At 42.7% G+C, this 19,919-nt stretch overlaps 1 protein-coding gene across 1 annotated transcript; it reads right to left on the bottom strand.

Moving 5' to 3' along the window:
* Positions 1-821: 821 nt before the first annotated feature.
* Positions 822-19,134, bottom strand: LOC106601006 (F-box/LRR-repeat protein 20). Its single transcript, XM_014192845.2, has 15 exons — positions 18,690-19,134; positions 14,212-14,273; positions 11,035-11,089; positions 10,846-10,920; positions 10,068-10,162; positions 9,858-9,926; positions 9,644-9,739; positions 9,148-9,274; positions 8,612-8,686; positions 7,621-7,751; positions 7,237-7,297; positions 6,231-6,275; positions 6,077-6,133; positions 5,638-5,850; positions 822-5,484 (listed from the first exon to the last, which is right to left on the bottom strand). The coding sequence occupies exons 1-15, from the start codon at positions 18,729-18,731 to the stop codon at positions 5,377-5,379; spliced, it is 1,311 nt and encodes a 436-aa protein (XP_014048320.1). The 5' UTR covers positions 18,732-19,134; the 3' UTR covers positions 822-5,376.
* Between the last annotated feature and the right edge of the window lie 785 nt (positions 19,135-19,919).

Here is a 19,919-nt window from a genome sequence, read left to right as displayed (position 1 = left end):
CTTATTAGTCAATTGCTTTGTGTGGAGAAAACAATACACCCTCATTGGACATTCATAAGATTTTCAAGCTGCCTGCTCTGCTGTGCATTCGCAGACTAATACCCCAGGTGTCTGTAAGCCAGCTAAAAATAAAGGTCCCTCCAATGACAAGATAGAAGGCGAAAACAAGCCACTCCATGCCAGAGGGAAGGAGGAGGAGGAACACAATATCTCCAGCAGCAGGGGGACAACTGGAGCCAAAATGGCCCCCGTGTGGCACTATGAGCCTAACAACATCACAAGCTAAGTCGCTGGTCGTCGTGGCACTGTAGGACGGGTAGCAGTGTGGTTACTCCCAATGGGGCAGACAGAATGATCCTGTTCATTCATCTAGGATTTCATCACAGACATCAGATACCCACACACCATTAGTATGAAGACTTGGGTTACAAACATGTTTGAATGAAGTTTTGCTACAAAGTGGATAAATTAAGTAAAATAGCATTTAACTACTCGTAACATAGTTCCAGCCTGCTTCTTACAACCCCGCAGGGTACTCAGGGTTGGGTTTCTCCACAGCCTTTTTTTGGAAAGTAGCTTATTGCTGCCCTCTAGTGTTACGCTAAGGTTGGGACAACATGCATTACATACAGTAATAGGAAAACATGTAGGACTACTACAATATAGTGGAGACTACCTGACCTGGCCAGGAAAAACCTCTGCTCCCTATTTATAGCCTATAACTGGGGCCAAGAGTTTTTCCTAGTCAGGTCAGGAAAAATTTCAGAGCAAAACAAATTAACACTTCAACATACTGCAATTACAGAAATAACAGGCAAATCTTAATAATATAGTTATATATTTATTCATACATATTCATTTATAATCAGTTAATTGTAAAAAAAGAAAAAAAAGAAAAAGATTTACATTAATTTATATGAACTACAGTCATTGTGTAAAGTAAAAAAAAAAGTAAAGTAATCCCCAGGTGTCAAACTACCAAGAACACACTTTAGATCCACCATCTTGTTCACGCAGCCAGTCAGCCGTCCTTCCCAACCCCCTCCCCCACCCCCTCCAACACACAGTCTAGTCGTAGGGAATGAGTGGACATGAAAATGGACTGATCCAGAATTCAGTAATCTGTCATCTTCCATGTTAACTGCTGGAGAAAAAAAAAATCAGAGGAATGAAGTGGTATAATTGCTTTGCATGTGTTTAGCCTTGACATTCTACAGGGTAGTTTATGAGATAACCCGGTATGGACATGTTCTCGTGTGTTTGTATATTGAATAAATTCTAACGGAACCGCTTGAGGCTGAATTTGCCTGTTGTCTGTGCTGTCAATAGTGTGTATGTGAAGGCATGCATGTCTACTCTGCATACCTTCGCTCTCAACTGAGTTCTGATTCAGAGGGGACCATGGCAGTGCAAATGGTCAGTGCGTACCGCGTGTGTGTGTGTGTGTCTCAGTGCGTCTGTGTATGACTAAGTGAGTACAAGTGGTGCCGGTGACTCAGCAACTATGTGTGAAGAGGGCAAACAGGTGTTATGGATCCTGGCCTCACCCTGACTTCCCCTCCAGTAACTCCAGACCGTACGGAGCAGTGGGAGCACAGTTGCATCCAGCCAGAGGGTGAGTAGTATCAGAGTACATTATGCATCTCTGCATATCCGGGCTCCTGGATGTTCTCTAATCCCCCATAAACCCGCATTCAAACAAAACAGATCAGACTGGATTAATCGCCGTTTGCATTATCCTCCTCCCACCCCCAACTGAGAAATCACAAAACAGAAAATAATCATCATTTAATGTTTTGCCTGTTAGTTGGTTTGAATCTTAGAAGGAAATATGTATTTTTAGAGAACATTATAACATTCCTACTGGGCGTACCAAATCTGTTTGTTTCTACAGTGGGCTGGGCTGCATCATGGTGTTAGGGGATCCCCAAATCAAGGCATAACAAGTAAAAGGGAAAGCACATCAGGAGAGGAATCTGTTTCTGCTACATCAGCACACAACCTAGGCCCTAACCCCCAAACCCACCCACCCCCCACGTTCCCAGACAACGCCTTCATGGCAACACATTCAATATGTTGTATAACATCCATTATACATACAAGCAACACCGGTTCATCCTCACCGACTCATCAACTTATTTTACAAATTGCACTGTCTCCAACCCCAAAGGCTACACTCTGGACATTAGGTAACTACACTCTGGACATTAGGTAACTACACTCTGGACATTAGGTAACTACACTCTGGACATTAGGTAACTACACTCTGGACATTAGGTAACTACACTCTGGACATTAGGTAACTACACTCTGGACATTAGGTAACAAGAACTCGTCATAGAACACAAACTGCATAAGACCAAAAACCAGGGACTGCAAGAGGGCTCAAACTTCACTGGGGAAAACACTGAACTCATGACTGAATGCAAAACAAAAAAACAGCCCCACCCCAAAACACACCAAACAGAAAAGAGAGGGGAGGGGTGAGAACGAGATGTAGAAGTCACCAACTTGAACAGAAAAAGGCTAAAAAAAGACTAAACTATAAAAAGAAAAACAGAACAGAGAATAGAAGAGGAGAGACAGAAAACAGAGAAGGCTAAAGTGTGGGAGAGGAGGAAGGATCCAGATGAAAGGCTTTGATACTCATGAACAGGGGTCAAAGTCTTTTGGTAAGGTGGTAGTCGTGGCGTTTTGGGACACATTTGTCAGCAGGCCAGTGTTGTGCACTCAGCTCACTCCAGGTCAAGATTCTAAACGACTTCCTTGTTTAGTGATCGCACCTATCCAATTCCAGCGGCCCCTTCTCTTCCCACGTCACTGGTCCCAAGCAGCAACAGGAGGGTGTTGCGCTGGTGGCAGGGTCAACTCCACTGTCACCCTCTCCCCTGCATGGCCTCATGGGAGTTGAAGGGGCATTACTGTCACTGACCAGATCCTGGTGCCCGCTAGCAACACTGGGCATCTCCTCCTACACATGTGTGGTTTGCCAGCTCGCATTCATCAAGAATGTTCATCACCAAGAGGGGAAAAAAAGACTAAAAGCAACAAAATGAAAATACAGATACTTTGTTTTCGGTTGGCTTTTTCTTTCCGTCCTTCTGGTCTGTCTGGCATCAAACTCACAGTGACGTCAATCTTTTTTATTTTATGTGTTTGGGTCTCTATTCAATATTTTTGTTGTTGTTAAGACTAGCTTGCAGGGGCCTGGTTTATTATGTCTCCAAACTCCAGAACCAGTGATGGTTCACTGTCCAAACTACTCTCCATAGCCCCGGAACATTCTCTCACACACATTCACAAAAACACACCTGTGTGTGTACAGTATGCGTTTGGCTTAACATAGTTCATAGTGCGAGACCCATTGACATAAATCTCTCCTTCACACCATGGTCTGTGGTGTGGTTTAGCTGGCTGCAACGCTGGATTTCCACAGTACTTACATATATTACATTTAGATTAAAAAAACTAGAATTGTTACATGCAACATTTGGCATCTTCTCAAGTCCCCACGTGTAAGTCTCAATTGGTGTCCTTTTTAGAAAAATATTTGCTTTTCTCTTTTTTATTTTTGTACAATGAAGCTTCTGACTGTAACAGAGAGAGGGGAAGGGGGAAGGTATTGAGCTGTGTGTGTGTGCGCATGTGTATGTGCAAGTGTGTGTAGTCATTTGGCAGTAAACTATTAGGTGAGTCATAGAGACTCTTTAAAAAGTGTCATCATTTTGCTGGATAAACTCAGCATACCCCCTAGCAGGCCTGCACTAAGCTGTAGCTACTTTGAGTCTAGAGAAGAACTACTACCCACTGTATTTACAATATGTTTGTGTGTGTGTGCGGGGGCTGTTTAATGGCTGTAGAAGACGCCAGGACTGTTAAATTAAACCCCTTTTCCACTGGCACTTAAAATTAGGGCCAAAATTGAGATTGTTCGAATGGAATGCTCAAATTCGAACCAGCACAGCCCAGTTTCACAACTGGTGCCAGCGCGTTTAGAATTCAGGCTGGTGACGCAGTAAATAAAATAAAATAATAATAATAAAAATAACCGCTGGATGGTGACAACGTTTAGCAGCTCATCTGGGTGTGTGCGCTGCTAGCTAGCACATGGACAAGCAGTACTGCAGTAGTCAGACATGACACGAATTACCACCACAGCTGGATCCATTCATTTTTGCATTACACAATAAACTTCTATGACAACAGTCAGCCCTAAAATGCTAGCTACCATTGTTAGCTAGCATATCAGAGTTAAAACAAGCTACTGTAGCTAGCAGGACTTTTAGCTGGCCAGTTCGTATTGAAAGCTAGCTAGCTACATCATATCAAACCTGTCGTATAAAAAAATATAATTAAATACATTTAAAAAACTCAAACCTGCCGTCTGGTTTGCTTGATTAGCTAGCTAGCTAATGGCGACGCTAACCGTTTAGCTAGTTAGCAAGCTAAATACATGGTTCTGAGTATGGCTAGCACTGACAGGAGTGTGGGTTAAAGTTAGTTACAGCATTGTGAGGGTGAATTGAAATTCTTCAACATCTTGCCAGTTAGCAACATTAGCGAAGCCAGCTGCAGTCACATATTGGCTACCTAGCAACATGACATAATTTATTCTATTTGGAGGCAGTGGAAACAATTTCAGCTAGCCACCAAGGCCAGCCCAACCTGGGTTGACTTCAAAGTGCCAATGGAAACGGATCTTTAGTGAAAATAAAAAGTTTGGTTTGGAGTGGGCAGTCTGGAACCAGAGGCTAACAAAGAGCTACTCACATTGAAGTGCAGTTATGTCTAGAGGTAGCTTGACAGTCGTTGAAAGATTCTGAGGGCATTTCTACCAAACCAATATCCTCATAGTAGCTCTAGCCATGTTTCTGGTTATCCTCCCAACACCCACAAACACACATTGGATGTGAGTTTCTTATCCAAACCCATCTTCCTGATCCTTCAGTAAAAGGTCATTGTAGTTCATAGGGAACCTTTTATTAAGTGAGCCCTAGCTTCATGTAGTCCATACAGTGTATTAGGAGCCTAATCTGTAAACAGCAGTGGTTCTATTATGTAATCCTCCCTGTAATGCTGGGTGGTCTTTAGAACATGGGCCTGGGGACAGCAGGGAATGTACTGACGCTCATCTGTGGTGATGTGTGTGTGTGTTTATTTGTGTGTTTGACAAAGGCTGTTGTGAGTGGGTTTGGTAATGTCGTTGGGAAGGTTCTTCCCAGACCCTGTGGTGGTTGGGCTCTCTCCCTCTCTCTGCAACGCCAATCGGGGGGACACACCAGCATGTATACCTTGAGGCCGGATCGGACCAGGCCGAGCCAGGTTGGGTGGAGGGGCAGATGTTGGGCTGAGGGGGGTGGGGGCGCAGTCTTCACATCATAGCAGGATACAGCAGCGACAGAATCTCTGGCGACTCCCCCCGACTGAGGGGGGTGGGGTGACGGGAGCGAAATACGCGTGCACTTTGATGTTAGGTAGATGGGTCTGGAGAGAAGAGAAAGAGATAAAGACAAGTGTTGGTGTAAGAGTCTATACAAACGCATCTAAGAAACATTCATTCACCTACTGTAATCTTTGTGTCCGGGTGTCTGTGCACAACGCATAAGCAGCAATGTACGCTGTAGCACCAGTGCCTACCCTTAGTCTCTTGATGCCTGCGCGGGTGATCTGCTGGCAGTCGTAGAGCTCAATGCGGTCCAGGCTGTGGCAGGTCTTCAGGTGCTCCAGCGAGGCGTCCGTGATCAGGGGGCAGTTGTCCAGCTCGATCACCTCCAGCCGGTCGTGGGCACAGGGTCCGCTGCCCAGATGTCTGATGCCATCGTCAGTAATCAGCTCACAGTGAGACAGGCTCTGAGAGAGAGAGACCACAACAACAACAAAGGAACAGTTAAGAACAGCAATACTACGGTCACGGAACACACTGGGTTTCTTTTGTTATTAACACCACGAGACTGTGGATTATCTAAGAAACAAGTCCTTCCGACATGTATTTCATAGAATTTAAAGACATTGCTTAGATTGAACAAAGCATGAATGAGACAAGCTCCTAGGATAGAAGCCACACGCTAGTGCTCACCAGAACTTGCAGACGAGGGCAGTGGATGGACAACTGAATAAGTGTGCCGTCCGTGATCTGGGGAGAGACATAAACAAACGTATCCTTATGGTTGATGGTGCTACAGTGTATGTTAGTGTGTGTGGAAACGTGCGTGTTGCGCAGTCTAGCTCACCTGCACACACTCTTCCAGGTCCATCTTTTCCAGCTCATGACAATTCTGCCAGAAAAAAAACAACAAAAAAAAAACAGTAAGACAACACATGTACACTACCGTTCAAAAGTTTGGGGTCACTTAGAAATGTCCTTGTTTTTTGAAAGAAAAGCAAAAAAAAGTGTCCATTAAAATAACATCAAATTGATCAGAAATACAGTGTAGACATTGTTAATGTTGTAAACGACTATTGTAGCTGGAAATGGCTGATTTTTAATGGAATATCTACATAGGCCCATTATCAGCAACCATCACTCCTGTGTTCCAATGGCACGTTGTGTTAGCTAATCCAAGTTTATAATTTTAAAAGGCTAATTGATCATTAGAAAACCCTTTTGCAATTATGTTAGCACAGCTGAAAACTGTTGTTCTGATTAAAAAAGCAATACAACTGGCCTTCTTTAGACTAGTTGAGTATCTGCAGTGTCAGCATTTGTGGTTTCGATTACAAGCTCAAAATGGCCAGAAACAAAGAACTTCTGAAACTCGTCAGTCTATTCTTGTTCTGAGAAATGAAGGCTATTCCATGCGAGAAATTCTGACGCTCCAGATACTCAACTAGTCTAAAGGCCAGTTTTATTGCTTCTTTAATCAGTACAACAGTTTTCTGCTGTGCTAACATAACTGCAAAAGGGTTCTCTAATGATCAATTAGCCTTTTAAAATGATAAACTTGGATTAGCTAACACAACGTGCCATTGGAACACAGGAGTGATGTTTGCTGATAATGGGCCTCTGTACGCCTATGTAGATATTCCATTAAAAACCAGCCGTTTCCAGCTACAATAGTCATTTACAACATTAACTATGTCTACACTGTATTTCTGATCAATTTGATGTTATTTTAATGGACAAAAAATGTTTTGCTTTTATCAAAAACAAGGACATTTCTAAGTAACCTCAAACTTTTGAATGGTATTGTATGTCAGAGGTGTGTGTGTGTGACCTGTGTCAGTTTCCACACTCACCCTTGCTAGTGTAGTGAAGCCCACATCTGTGAGCTGAGAGCAGCGAGCCACCTCTAATATTCTGAAAGGAGACAGGACATACTGTTGTTATGGTCGGGGGAACTGCTATGTATTGACGTGTCTGAGGAAATACAAGGTGGGTTAACTTGGGCACTAACCAGAAAGGAGAGCGGGGTGTATTTGAGTCTTAATGTATGAAGGGTTGTATGGAGTTTCTTGTGGTATTTGGAGTGAACAGGGGTTAGAAGCAGGGATGGGTGGGGGGGTAGCGTGGATGTGGGTTGGATGAGGCGGGCTTGGTGGGGGACACCTGAGACCAGTGTGGAGGGGTTGGAGCAGGGGTCGGAGGTGAGGAGGTGGACTAGGAGCAGAGGGAGTACCAACCTGAGGCGCGGGCAGTTCAGTCCCAAGGCGTGGAGGATGGCGTCTGTGATGTTGGCACAACCTGAGACACACAGCGACTGCAGATGGTGACAGCCCCGGCATATAGTAATGAGACCTTCATCTGTGATCTGCTGCTCAGAAGGAAGCAGGCACGGGGGTCACTAGCAGAACTTCCACGGCATCAAACAGCTATAACGCCATTAACAAAATGAACATAATATTACCATAACTAATGCCGTAGGCTATGAATATCCACCTCGGAACGGGGAATGAGAATCATATCTTGTTTTTTGTGATATATTTTCATCTCTTTTCCCTCTATAGTTCTGATCTTGCAAGATTGCAGAAAGTTGCGAGGGGGAGCCACACAAAGAAAGCACAGGTGTAAAAAGAGAGAGAGGTCAGAGGATGAAAAAGAGGCGATTCTGGCAAAAGATGAGGAAGCTGCTGAAAGATGGGAGACATTGAGAAGGAGACAAGGAAGGAAAGAGGGAGGGAGGGAGGGAGAAAGAGGCATTTGGGGTGTAGACATAACAGGAAGGCAATTTGGAGACACAGATAAAGAGGATGCCAGAGAAACAAATGTGTTGTCTGGGTGGATTTCACACGCTATTGGTTATGTAGGTTACATGGCAGGGCAGGCCTCAGTCCACACCAGTCCCTCTACTGCAGGGCAGGATGCAGACTGACTGAGCAGCCTTGTACACAAGAAACTCCCCTCAGTCCACCAAAAAAATAAAAACAGCAGAGGAGAGGCAGGACATGACTCATTTACCTTCCATATGGATGGCCACAACAGCTATTAGAGATTCATCATTTCTCAATGACAAACCTAATCAGGAGTTACAATCTCCCAACCCATCACAACAAAGCATTCAGCCCCAAACATGATGGGTGCTGAAATATCAAGCGAGACACTTTATTTTGGATCTGTGAGACCAGCAGGTTTTGCCGTTATGTGACCTAAACACTGAAAGAGGTGCTTGCTTACCGAACACGTCTGTAAGTTGAGAGTGACCAGCTCTGGACAGTGTGCACCAATGTGCTTCAGTGCTTCATCCTCCAACTAGTTAATTGGTGGAGATGGAAAGAAGCGAGAGAGAGAGAGCGAGAGAGGTGTCATTTGAAATCCCATTAGCAGTGCCCCAAGGTAACCCCACCAATGAGCTAGCTAGCTAACCCCCTTCTGCAACTAAATATCCTACCTGCTGTTTGGATCTAACATCCCCATCACACTGTTTGCAATAGAAACCTTAGCCCTGGTCTCATATCTAGACTAGCTAAGCCCCTCTCCCCTCAGTCAGCCCTTCAGTCTACCTATATCTTAACGCCTCATCCTCCTGGCTACAATACTAATCATACGCGATCCGTTTGTTCATTTCACCTCCAAGGGTGTCTGACTACCTCTCACATATCCAGTCTGTTCTTCCGTTCATGCACCTTGCTTAGACTGAGATAGCGACCTTATGCTTTTTAAAAATGGTCCCATCTCTAGCTGACCCTTTTGTTGCCTTGCCCTGGCCCTACCTGTGTGCAGCCCTTGAGGAAAAGGCCTTTGAGTCCGGGACAGCATCGTACCAAGGCCTGGATGCCATCCTTAGTCACCTGGTCACACCACGAGATGTTAAGCTGCTCTAACAGAGGACAGCCCTCACTGCAGGGGAAGAAATGGGTCAGACCACGAGACAGATATTAGATAAAAAGCAGGCAAAACAACAACGTGTCCTATATTTATGCACATCCCCTGAATTACCTGTTCACCCTACACTTGTACAACAAATGCAACCATCTGCTCCTGCTGAGGAGACTCCCCGGTGTGTGTGTGAGTATTGTCAGAGTCCCGGAAAAACCTTGCATCTCAAAAAAGTCCCAGGATATTTTGAATGGCTTATATTAGTCCTAGAGTCAGCAAACTGTCACGGAGCATGAAGAGGGATGACTACGATCAAATCACCAAAAGGTGAGTGACAAGGTTTTTCCAGGAATGCTGACAGTATGAGTGGGAGAAAGAGAGACCCCTCACCTGAGTGCTTTGAGTGACAGGTTGGTGATTGAGGTACAGGAGGCGAGGTCCAAGTGTTTGAGCTTGGGACAGAACTTACTGAGGCTATTACATGTGCTGCATGGGAGAGAAAGAGACAAGAGGCTTACATGTATAATAATATAACACTTTAGTACATTAGCAAAACATAATTATACTAGACAAAACAAAATAAGGCATAAATGTCTGTAAATACCTATCAGTAATCTTGGTGCAGCCATTCAAACTAAGCAGCTCAATATTCCTGCAGTTCTGGGAGAAGGTTCTGTTGAAAAACAAACAGGAACAGACATATTTGCACTGGAGTGTGTGTACTTGCCCTCCAGCTCCCACATAAATCTCCTCCCCTCACCCTCCTCAGTGCCAAGAGTGCCCAGTCTAGGCCAGATTCCCAGTCAGTCCTCACCTCAGAGCGCTGTCCCCCACCCCCAGACAGCCCCTCAGACTCAACTTCCTCAGGAATCCCCCACATCGTTTCGAGATGTTCTCCACCACTCGCCCCTGCAACACACGGACACAAACCTCTCATAAAACATAGATTCATCCCCAGATCATCTTCACTTTCACATACATGCAAGAATACATGTAGCAGGAGCATAGGGCAGGAGTCTGCCTGTTCAGGCAAAACTCAACCATCTTTGTAAACACTGACTGCTTAACTTGAACCAATTTCACAGAGCCTGTTGAGTGTCTGTCTTAATATTGCACTCAAGTCTGGCAGACATGATCATACTTGACCTGGCGTTCAGGTCATTCATTCATCGTTGATTATGGCAATGTACTAAACTGGTCACGTGTGAATACATCAGTCATACCCTTCAAATGCCTTTAACATGGTCATCTGGGGTCATCCATACAGTGACAAGGTCAATAGAGTGACATACAGTACATGGCATTGATTGTGGTGAACGCACAACATCAATAGTAGTCAATTCAAACTTTCCTTTGGTAGACAACCAACTGCTAAGGTCCTGAATTCAATCTTCGATAATCACGGTATGTGGGTTTAAAGTCAATGTTGTTTGTGTTTATAAGGTCAAAGCCATGAATGTCCACTTTGTTTCCATAAAAGACAGCAAGACAGACAAAGACAATTGATAAATCAATGGCAGGTGAGGAGGAGATGGAGAGGATAGGAGAGAGAAGAGGTGAGGAAAAAGAAGGTTTATGCGAGACTTCCTGACCTCAATATCTCTCTGAAAGTCGAAAAGGTCAATCCTCTGCCAATTACTGCCGTCCAGGGCGAGCACATTCCACGACTGAGGGAGAGAGGGGCACAAGGTCAACTTCACTGGTTTCACTATTCTGTCCAACACACAATTACATACACTCTCACACTGAACCAAACACACACTTCAGAAACACAAACTCACCCGTGAGACCTGGGCACAGCGACAGAGTGTCACCACATCCAGAAAGGAGAAGATTCTGGAACACAGACAGGGATGGTTCAGAACCCCTGGTACCCAGAATCAGAACCAGAGCCCTCTATGTATACAAGGCTCTACCAAGAATCCCGGTTCTACCCTTTAATTACATAGAACTCTGCTACGTATGCCACTTTATGTTTGATGAGCATATGACACTTGATTGTGTTCTTGTGTGGGTGAATTTATGTTAACTCTAGTATGGTTATTGTGTTTGAAGGCTATATAAATGTTTACTTTTGCAGAGAGAGATTGTGTGGTGGGGCATTACACACACACACACACACACAACGTTAAAAACACCTCTTTCCATGACAGACTGACCATGTGAATCCAGGTGAAAGATATGATCCCTCATTTGTCACTCGTTAAATCCACTTCAAATCAGTGTAGATGAAGTGGAGGAGACAGGTTAAAGAATGATTTTTAATCCTTGAGACAATTGAGAATAGAATGTGTGCCATTCAGAGGGTGTATGGGCAAGACAAAAAAGGTGCCTTTGAACGGAGTATGGCAGTAGGTGCCAGGAGCACCGGTTTGTGTCGAGATCTGCAACGCTGCTGGGTTTTTCACAGTCAACAGTTTGTGTGTATCAACAATGGTCCACCACCCAAAGGACATCCAACCAACTTGACAACAGTGGGAAGCACTGTGTATGTACCTATGTACCTATGTATGTATGTATGTATGTATGTATGCAATAATTCCAATAGCCTAACTGATCTTTCTGGTTCCTCCCAGCAATTGTTTAAGTGCATACACACGTACATACATACACACACAGTATTCAGAAAGTATTGATAAATTGTGTAGATGAAAAGATATTCAGAATTTTACAAATTAACTGAAGGTATTTGTATTGGTTACACACACCAAAAGTTTGGACACACCTACTCATTCAAAGTTGACTAATTTTACTATTTTCTACATTGTAGAATAGTGAAGACATCAAAACTATGAAATAACACATGGAATCATGTAATAACCAACACATTTGTATTCCATAGCCAATAGCCACCCTTTGCCTTGACAACTTTGCACACTCTTGGCATTCTCTCAATCAGCTTCACCTGGAATGCTTTTCCAACGGTCTTGAAGGAGTGGTTACTTTGAAGAATCTCAAATATAAAATATATTTAGATTTGTTTTAACACATGTTTGGATACTACATGATTCCATATGTGTTATTTCAACGTTTTGATGTCTTCACAATTATTCTACAATGTAGAAAATAGTAAAAATAAAGAAAAACCCTGGAATGAGTAGGTGTGTCCAAACTTTTGACTGGTACTGTATGTATGTATGTAGTGTACCAGTACCTTCAGAAAGTATTCATACCCCTTGACTTTTTCCACATTGTTGTGTTTCAGAGAGAATTCAACATTTATTAAATTATCTCATTTACATAAGTATTCACACCCTTAAGTCAATACTTTGTAGAAGCACCTTTTACAGCAATTGCAGCTGTGAATCTTCAGGTCTTGCCATAGATTTTCAAGTAGATTTAAGTCAAACTGTCTTTTTGGTAAGCAACTCTAGTGTAGATTTGGCCTTGTGTTTTAGGTTATTGTCCTGCAGAAAGGTGAGTTCATCTAGGATTTTGCCTGTGCGTAACTCCATTCCGTTAATTTTTTATTCTGAGAAACTCCCCAGACCTTAACGATTACAAGCATACCCATAACATGATGCAGTCACCACTATGCTTGAAAATATGTAAAGTGGTACTCAGTAACATATTGACCCCAAAAATAGCACTTTGTATTCTGGACAAAAAGTGAATTGATTTGCCACATTTTTTGCATTATTACTTTAGTGCCTTGTTGCAAACATGATGCATGTTTTCAAATATTTGTATTCTGTAGAGGCTTTCTTTTCACTATAAAATAGGTTAGTAACTACAATGCTGTTGATCCATCCGCAGTTCCCCTATCACAGCCATTAAACCCTGTAACTGTTTTAAAGTCACCACCGGCCTCATGGTGAAATTCCTGAGCAGTTTCCTTCCTCTCTTGCAACTGAGTTAGGAAGGTCACCTGTATCTTTGTAGTGACTGGGTGAATTGATACAACATCCAAAGTGTAATTAATAACTTCACCATTCTCAAAGGGATATTCAATGCCTGCTTTTTAAAATTCTTTACCCATCTACCAATAGGTAGCCTTCTTTGCAAGGCATTGGAAAACCTCTCTGGTATTTGTGGTTGAATTTGTGTTTGAAATTCACTGCTCGACTGAGGGACCTTACAGATAATTGTATGTGTGGGGTACAGAGATGAGGTAGTCATTCAAAAATCATGTTAAAAACTATTATTGCACACAGAGTCCATGCAACGTGTCACTCGTTAAGACATTTTTACTACTGAACTTATTATTGGGTATTGTGTGTAGGCCAGTGACAAAAAACATCTAAATGTTACCCATTTTTAAATTCAGGTTGTAACACAAAATGTGGAAGAAGTCAAGGAGTGTGAATACTGCCTATGCCCTTCGAGAATAGGTATGCATGTGTGATGGATTCATATGTAACACATTACACTCTGCAGCCCAGTGTGATGTAGGGTGAGTATGTTGCAATTGGCCTCGGCAAGCCTGCCCGTAACCCAAAAGCCCTAGTAAATCAGAGCTCAGTCTGTGGCCCCTGCACCTTCAGCACACCCCCAACCGTCAGCACCTCTATCCCAGACCGTTCTGCTGGTGAGACCCAGGCTTGAGTTATGGCCTCCATTTTCTGTTTGCTCTGGGGCTTTACTTTTTTTTTGCTTAATCGATTAGAATGTTTTATAGCCCAGACCATCTGTGTTTAATTAGTTTTAGCATTGGGGGGGGGGAGGGGAAATTGGGGCAAGTGGGATGGGGCGCATGAGGGAGTGTGGCAGATGGCCGGTGATGTTGACCAAACCACTAGAATCCCCGGTATAGTGACCCTTCGTTTCTAAGGTGGCTCATGGCTCAAGTGTCACGATGTAACCTCGCTAATTGTCAGTGGCTGTGTTGTGTGGAGCAGGTGGACCAGAGTGTAAACGGCTGTGTTTTGGGCAGGTTAAGATGTTTGATGGTGTTGAGCATGTGGCATGCCATATTCTGTGTGTGCATACAGCCCAGTCATTGGAAAGCCCTCGCTCACCGTAGCAACAGCTCCTTGGGCAGCTTCTTATTGATGACGGCCTCATCGCTGTTTGAGAACATCTGTGAGGAAGAGATGAAGAAGAGCGTGTTAACTTCCTCTGGCTCCATCGCTCACAGCAGGACTGGCCTAGACTTCCTCTATTCTCTCTGCCCCACCCCAAGGAAAGCTCCAGCATATAACCAATGATAAACAATCACCGTCATCAGTAGAGATAGGTTCAATGTCAAAGCTTGACGGGAGAAAGGGGGTGGTACAGCGAGTGCGATGAAGAGAGATTGAGAGGAAGGGAGACATTTTCTGTCTCCTAATCAAACAGTGACTACAAAAGAGGTGTTTTAACACACCCACAAACAGAATTATGATCCATGAGATATTCAGTCCCTTGATACTGTTTTCCATGACATCATCTTTCAGTGTATCCTACTCTAGTTTGCAGAGTTCCCATATTTAGGAGCAAACCTACATTTGTCCAAGTATGAAGCACTTAATGGGTAAGTCAATTGCATTCATCTTTGATTCCTGGGGCCACTCATACAACAAAATGTTGTATGACTAAGGCTGCATTTACACAGGCAGCCCAATTCTGATATTTTTTTTCTCTCACTCATTTGTCTTTCGACCAATCAGATCAGCTCTGAAAAAGATATGTGAAAAGATCTGATGTGATTGGTCAAAACACCAATTAGTGGAACAAATATCTTAGTTGGCCTGTCTGTGTAAGTGCAGCCTAAGTCGCATTGGATAACTTTGGTCAGCTAAATGGCATATATTATTATTTATTTTTTTATGGAGGAGTATTGTAGTCAGAATAGGACCTGTCAAATGCAGTAATGCTGAACCATGTTGGTGGTCCATGTAATGACAAAGATATCAAGCATAAACAGGAATATACTTTGTAGAGACTTGAGCAACTTTGTGACAAAGTCAACATGAGTCTGCTGTTAGTCTGACCTCCAATATATGTATATTTTGAAGGTGAATCTATGATTTTTTTTCTGTTAACTTACAATACAAATTCAGTGGACGCACTGGGTCAATAGTACATTAAGCCTGTCCTACAATCAATCAATCAATCAAATCAACCAAAATTCTGTCACCAAACTTTGCATCTGCACATTTCTTCCTGTAAATGTGTTATTGTAAATTGTTCAGTGTAAATTGTTTTCAAAAGTATTCATTCATTGTGCATAGACTTGTATGGTTTGTTAAACTTTGAAATCAATGGTTTTTGTTGGGCTTACCAATTAAGTGAAAAACCTGAGTCAACGCAATTCCGTTTCCGTGGAACTGCCCTTATGGTTTGAGCATGTTGTCACATATTATTACAAAGTACCTTTTCTTGAATGGTGAGAAATACTGTTCCATGTGATATATCCTATTGTACTGTGTATTCAGAAAGTATTTAGACCCCTTGACTTCCTCCACATTTTGTTATGTTACAGCCTTATTCTAAAATTGATTAAACTGCCCCCCCCACCCCCCTCAATCTCCATACAATACCCCATGACAAAGCAAAACGTTTTCAGATACTTTACTCATTACTTTGTTGAAGCATCTTTGGCAGCGATTACAGTCTTGAGTCTTCTTGGGTATGACGCTACAAACTTGGCACACCTGTATTTGGGGAGTTTCTCCCATCCTTCTCTGCATATCCTCTCAAGCTACGTCAGGTTCGATGGGGAGCGTCGCTGCACAGCTATTTTTAGATCTCTCCAGAGATGTTCGATTGGGTTAAAGTGCGGGCTCTGACTGGGCCACTCAAGAACATTCAGAGACTTGTCTCGAAGTCACTCCTGCGTTGTGTTGGCTGTGAACTTATGGTAGTTGTCCTGTTGGAAGGTGAACCTTTGCCCCAGTCTGAGGTCCTGAGGGCTCTGGAGCAGGTTTTCATCAAGGATCTCTCTGTACTTCACATCACTCATCTTTCCCTCAATCCTGACTAGTCTCACAGTCCCTGCCTCTGAAAAACATCCCCAAAGTATGATGCTGCCCCCACCTTGCTTCACCATAGGGATGGTGCCAGGTTTCCTCCAGACATGACACTTGGCATTCAGGCCAAAGAGTTCAATCTTGGTTTCATCAGACCAGATAATCTTGTTCCTCATGGTCAGAGTCATTTAGGTCCCTTTTGGCAAACTCCAAGCGGGCTGTCATGTGCCTTTTACTGAGGAGTGGCTTATGTCTGGCCACTCTACCATAAAGGCCTGATTGGTGGAGTGCTGCAGAGATGGTTGTCCTTCTGGAAGGTTCTCCCATCTCCACAGACAAACAATTCCGGAGCTCTGTCAGAGTGACCATTGGGTTCTTGGTCAACTCCCTGACCAATGCCCTTCTCCCCGGATTGCTCAGTTTGGCCGGGCAGCCAGCCCTAGGAAGAGTCTTGGTGGTTCCAAACTTCTTTCATTTAAGAATGATGGAGACCACTGTGTTCTTGGGGACCTTCAACGCTGCAGAAATGCTTTGGTACCCTTCCCCAGATCTGTGCCTTGACACAATCCTGTCTCAGAGCTCTACGAACAATTCCTTCTAACTCTTGGCTTGGTTTATGCTCTGACATGCACTGTCAACTATGGGACCTTATATAGACAGGTGTGTTGACTTTCCAAATCATGTCCAATCAATTGAATTTAGTACAGGTGGACTCCAATCAAGTTATAGAAACATCTCAAGGATGATCAATGGAAACAAGATGCACCTGAGCGCAATTTCGAGTCTCATAGCAAAGGGTCTGAATACTTGTGTAAATAAGGTTTCTGTTTTTGCTTTTTTATACATTTGCAAAAAATTCTAAAATCCGGTTTTCACTTTGTCATTATGGGGTATTGTGTGTAGGTTGGTGAGGAGATATATATATAAAATCCATTTTAGAATAAGGCTGTAACGTAACAAAATGTGGAAAAAGTCAATGGGTCTGAACACTTTCGGAATGCACTGTATATCGAATGGTTTGAAATAAGGCTAAATCATGTTTGAATCTCCAATCATACTCATACTATTTAGGACGTTTTTAAATAACTTGGATCCTTTCCCAGCATGATAGATTAAAAGTTAAATGTACAAATTGTTCACTTTCCTCTACTATTTGAATATGAAATCATATCAAGAATATCTCTAGATATGAATGACTTTCTAGAATTCTCTTATAATATTTTTGTCTCTGGTCTATGAAAAACTGTTTGAAATGCTCAAGACTAATGGAATATATGTGTTGCCTTGCCTTGGTTAAAGTACATGAGCTGAGCTCACTGACTGATTCACTCTAAGAATTGCTGAAGAAAACACACCTTATCCCTTTGGAAACGAAATACGCACAAGGCAAGATAGTTTATCTCTCTAACTGTAGCGTTTCAATCAACAACACTAGGCCACTTGACAATAGGCAATATGTTGATGCATTAAAAAACAGGGGCGTGACTAAGAATAGGCCTGCCTATAAATGCAACACAATTTCAATTCTACTGTCCAAACCGTTTAAGTCCATTGTTATTGGCTAGTAAACTACAGCTCACGTATCTGCCGCAGATGTCAGCTTGTCAGGCCAGAAGGTACGGCCTGAATCTTCTGAGTCGTCAGCTGTTGCACTGTTAAAAATAAATAAAACCACACAAATCCCACGCCGCCTAGATGAGGATTAAACAACAGAGTGCTCAGGGTAGTCAGGCCAATGTCACGGCGTGAACACACACGGACGGCATTTGTTCATGAGACTGTATTTATCCAAAGCCATATTTCACATTTGGTGCATTCTTTATCGCTGCGTATAAAGCGACGAAAACTTTGCCACAACGTTGAATAACGATCGCTTGCATAAAAAAAACATCGGGCTTCTGTCAACGTAAACATCTATAGGGAAATCATAGCCTGTATGATTTGAAAAACAGTTATATATTGTTGCATTTGCTGTTGATATTCGGTGTGGTGGTGGACAAGCCGAGTCGTGGCCGAGCGAATGGCCCATCTGTAGCAGAATCAACCCGCAGCGGCCATGAGTCTACACAACAGAACCCTAGCTGATCAAAGACAACATTCCAATTCTCCAACTCTGTGAAATAACTCAGTCACACAGTAGGATGAAGTAGGCCCGAATATTAGCACATTTTATGTTTATAAAACGATGGGAAATATAGGGCTTCGTATCAGTGTGAAGCCTAAAAGTCTGTATTTGTGCCATTGTCTTTGTTTTGACGGCACAAAGAGAAAGCTCGGATAGGCTCCACAATTTTTTTTAATCAGCCCGGAAACCTATGAATGCTTTATAAACACAAAATGTGAAACTATAACCCCATTTAATAATTGTACATTCTGGTAGGCTATTGAAGAAATATTGTCGATACTTGAAAACAACATGTTTGCCCTAATCCAAACACTGACTGCGGAAGCTGCATCGGTGCGCAACCATGGACGCAGTTTAACAAACACCATAACACCAATCAAAAATAATTGTCATCTATCAATCTCCTATATTATAAACTCACCTCAAACCGGCTCCGCGAAACACCATTAACCTCCTTCCCCATCTCGGACGGTGGTTTACCCGACTCGATCAGGGGGATAAGTAATTCGGTGTTAAAATTGCAGTAACGTGTAGATATCGGCGCTCGTCTTGCAAACCCCAGTCCAAAGCTACCATGCTACCGTTGTTTCGGCAGCTGCGACGGCGGATTTCATAGTTTTTTTCGGTTTGTAACACAATTACAATAGCCTACCTCTCGACAACTGCCCCAGCCAACAGCCCGAACTCTTATATCTCCACACTAGTTCGCCCTCCCCTCCACCGTCCCCCCTTTATATGTGAACACTGCTTTTAGCATTAGCCTTCTTTATTATGGACACAAATAATTACATTTAGTAATAACCCTGGACGAAGTATAGCCTACATGCATTTTTCATCAGGGCAATATTCTGCCATTATTTAGAATTCTATAGAATTAGGCCAAGCCTATTTCTCCCTTTAGCCTAGGCCCTGCCTACATCATTGGGCTATGGGATATCAAAACATTAACCTTAAATAGTGTGATATAAAGGAGGACACTACGCAAGAGCACTTTATTGGTAGTCCTACTGTATATGCTATTGTGCTGTCCAGTTGTCATTGGAGCCATGTGAGGCCTAGTTTTGGACAGGAGCATAACCTACCTGCGATTTGTTTTGTACAGTTTTTTGTGTTGTCTTTCATGCAGGATAAAGGGCATAATTAGTTTGCATAAATAAAGATTACATACATAATAACATCGCCTTGTGCATATACCTACTTTGTGTGTATACACATAAATGGTCATAATAATGTAGGCATATCTTTATTAAAAAATAATGCACTGTGGTGTCCATTATTTCCCATTATAAAACATGCATATATATATATATATATATATATATATATATATATATATATATATATATAATAGCCCTTAGCCATTGACAAAACAATGGACAACATTCTGAAACTGCCAATCTGATGATCGAATGGATACATTGTAACTTTGTTGTTGCTGTTTGGGGAAAGAGCACTTCCGCTTTGGACTGCTTCCAGCTCGCAAGAAACCAATGAAGACACATATACGTGACTTGTCATCCGATGTCATTACAGCGGGAAAATGTGCACGTAAACACAGAGTAGAAATCCACACTGAACCATTGCATTTTAAATCAAGTTGTAGTTATTTCTGGATTCCTATTGTCGACTCACACAGTATAAAGAAAATGAT

Source organism: Salmo salar, chromosome ssa03 (genome assembly GCF_905237065.1).
Source record: "Salmo salar chromosome ssa03, Ssal_v3.1, whole genome shotgun sequence".
NCBI classification, from domain to species: Eukaryota; Metazoa; Chordata; class Actinopteri; order Salmoniformes; family Salmonidae; genus Salmo; species Salmo salar.
This window is presented reverse-complemented; position numbering and strand designations above follow the sequence as displayed.

Coding starts and splice junctions, on each gene's coding strand:
- LOC106601006 (XM_014192845.2), bottom strand. CDS start 18,731: ATGGGGAAGGAGGTTAATGGTGTTTCGCGGAGCCGGTTTGAG. Junction 11,090..14,211: donor CCCAAGGAGCTGTTGCTACG/GTGAGCGAGGGC, acceptor TCTGTGTTCCAG/AATCTTCTCCTTTCTGGATG. Junction 7,752..8,611: donor TCAACTTACAGACGTGTTCG/GTAAGCAAGCAC, acceptor CCTTCTGAGCAG/CAGATCACAGATGAAGGTCT.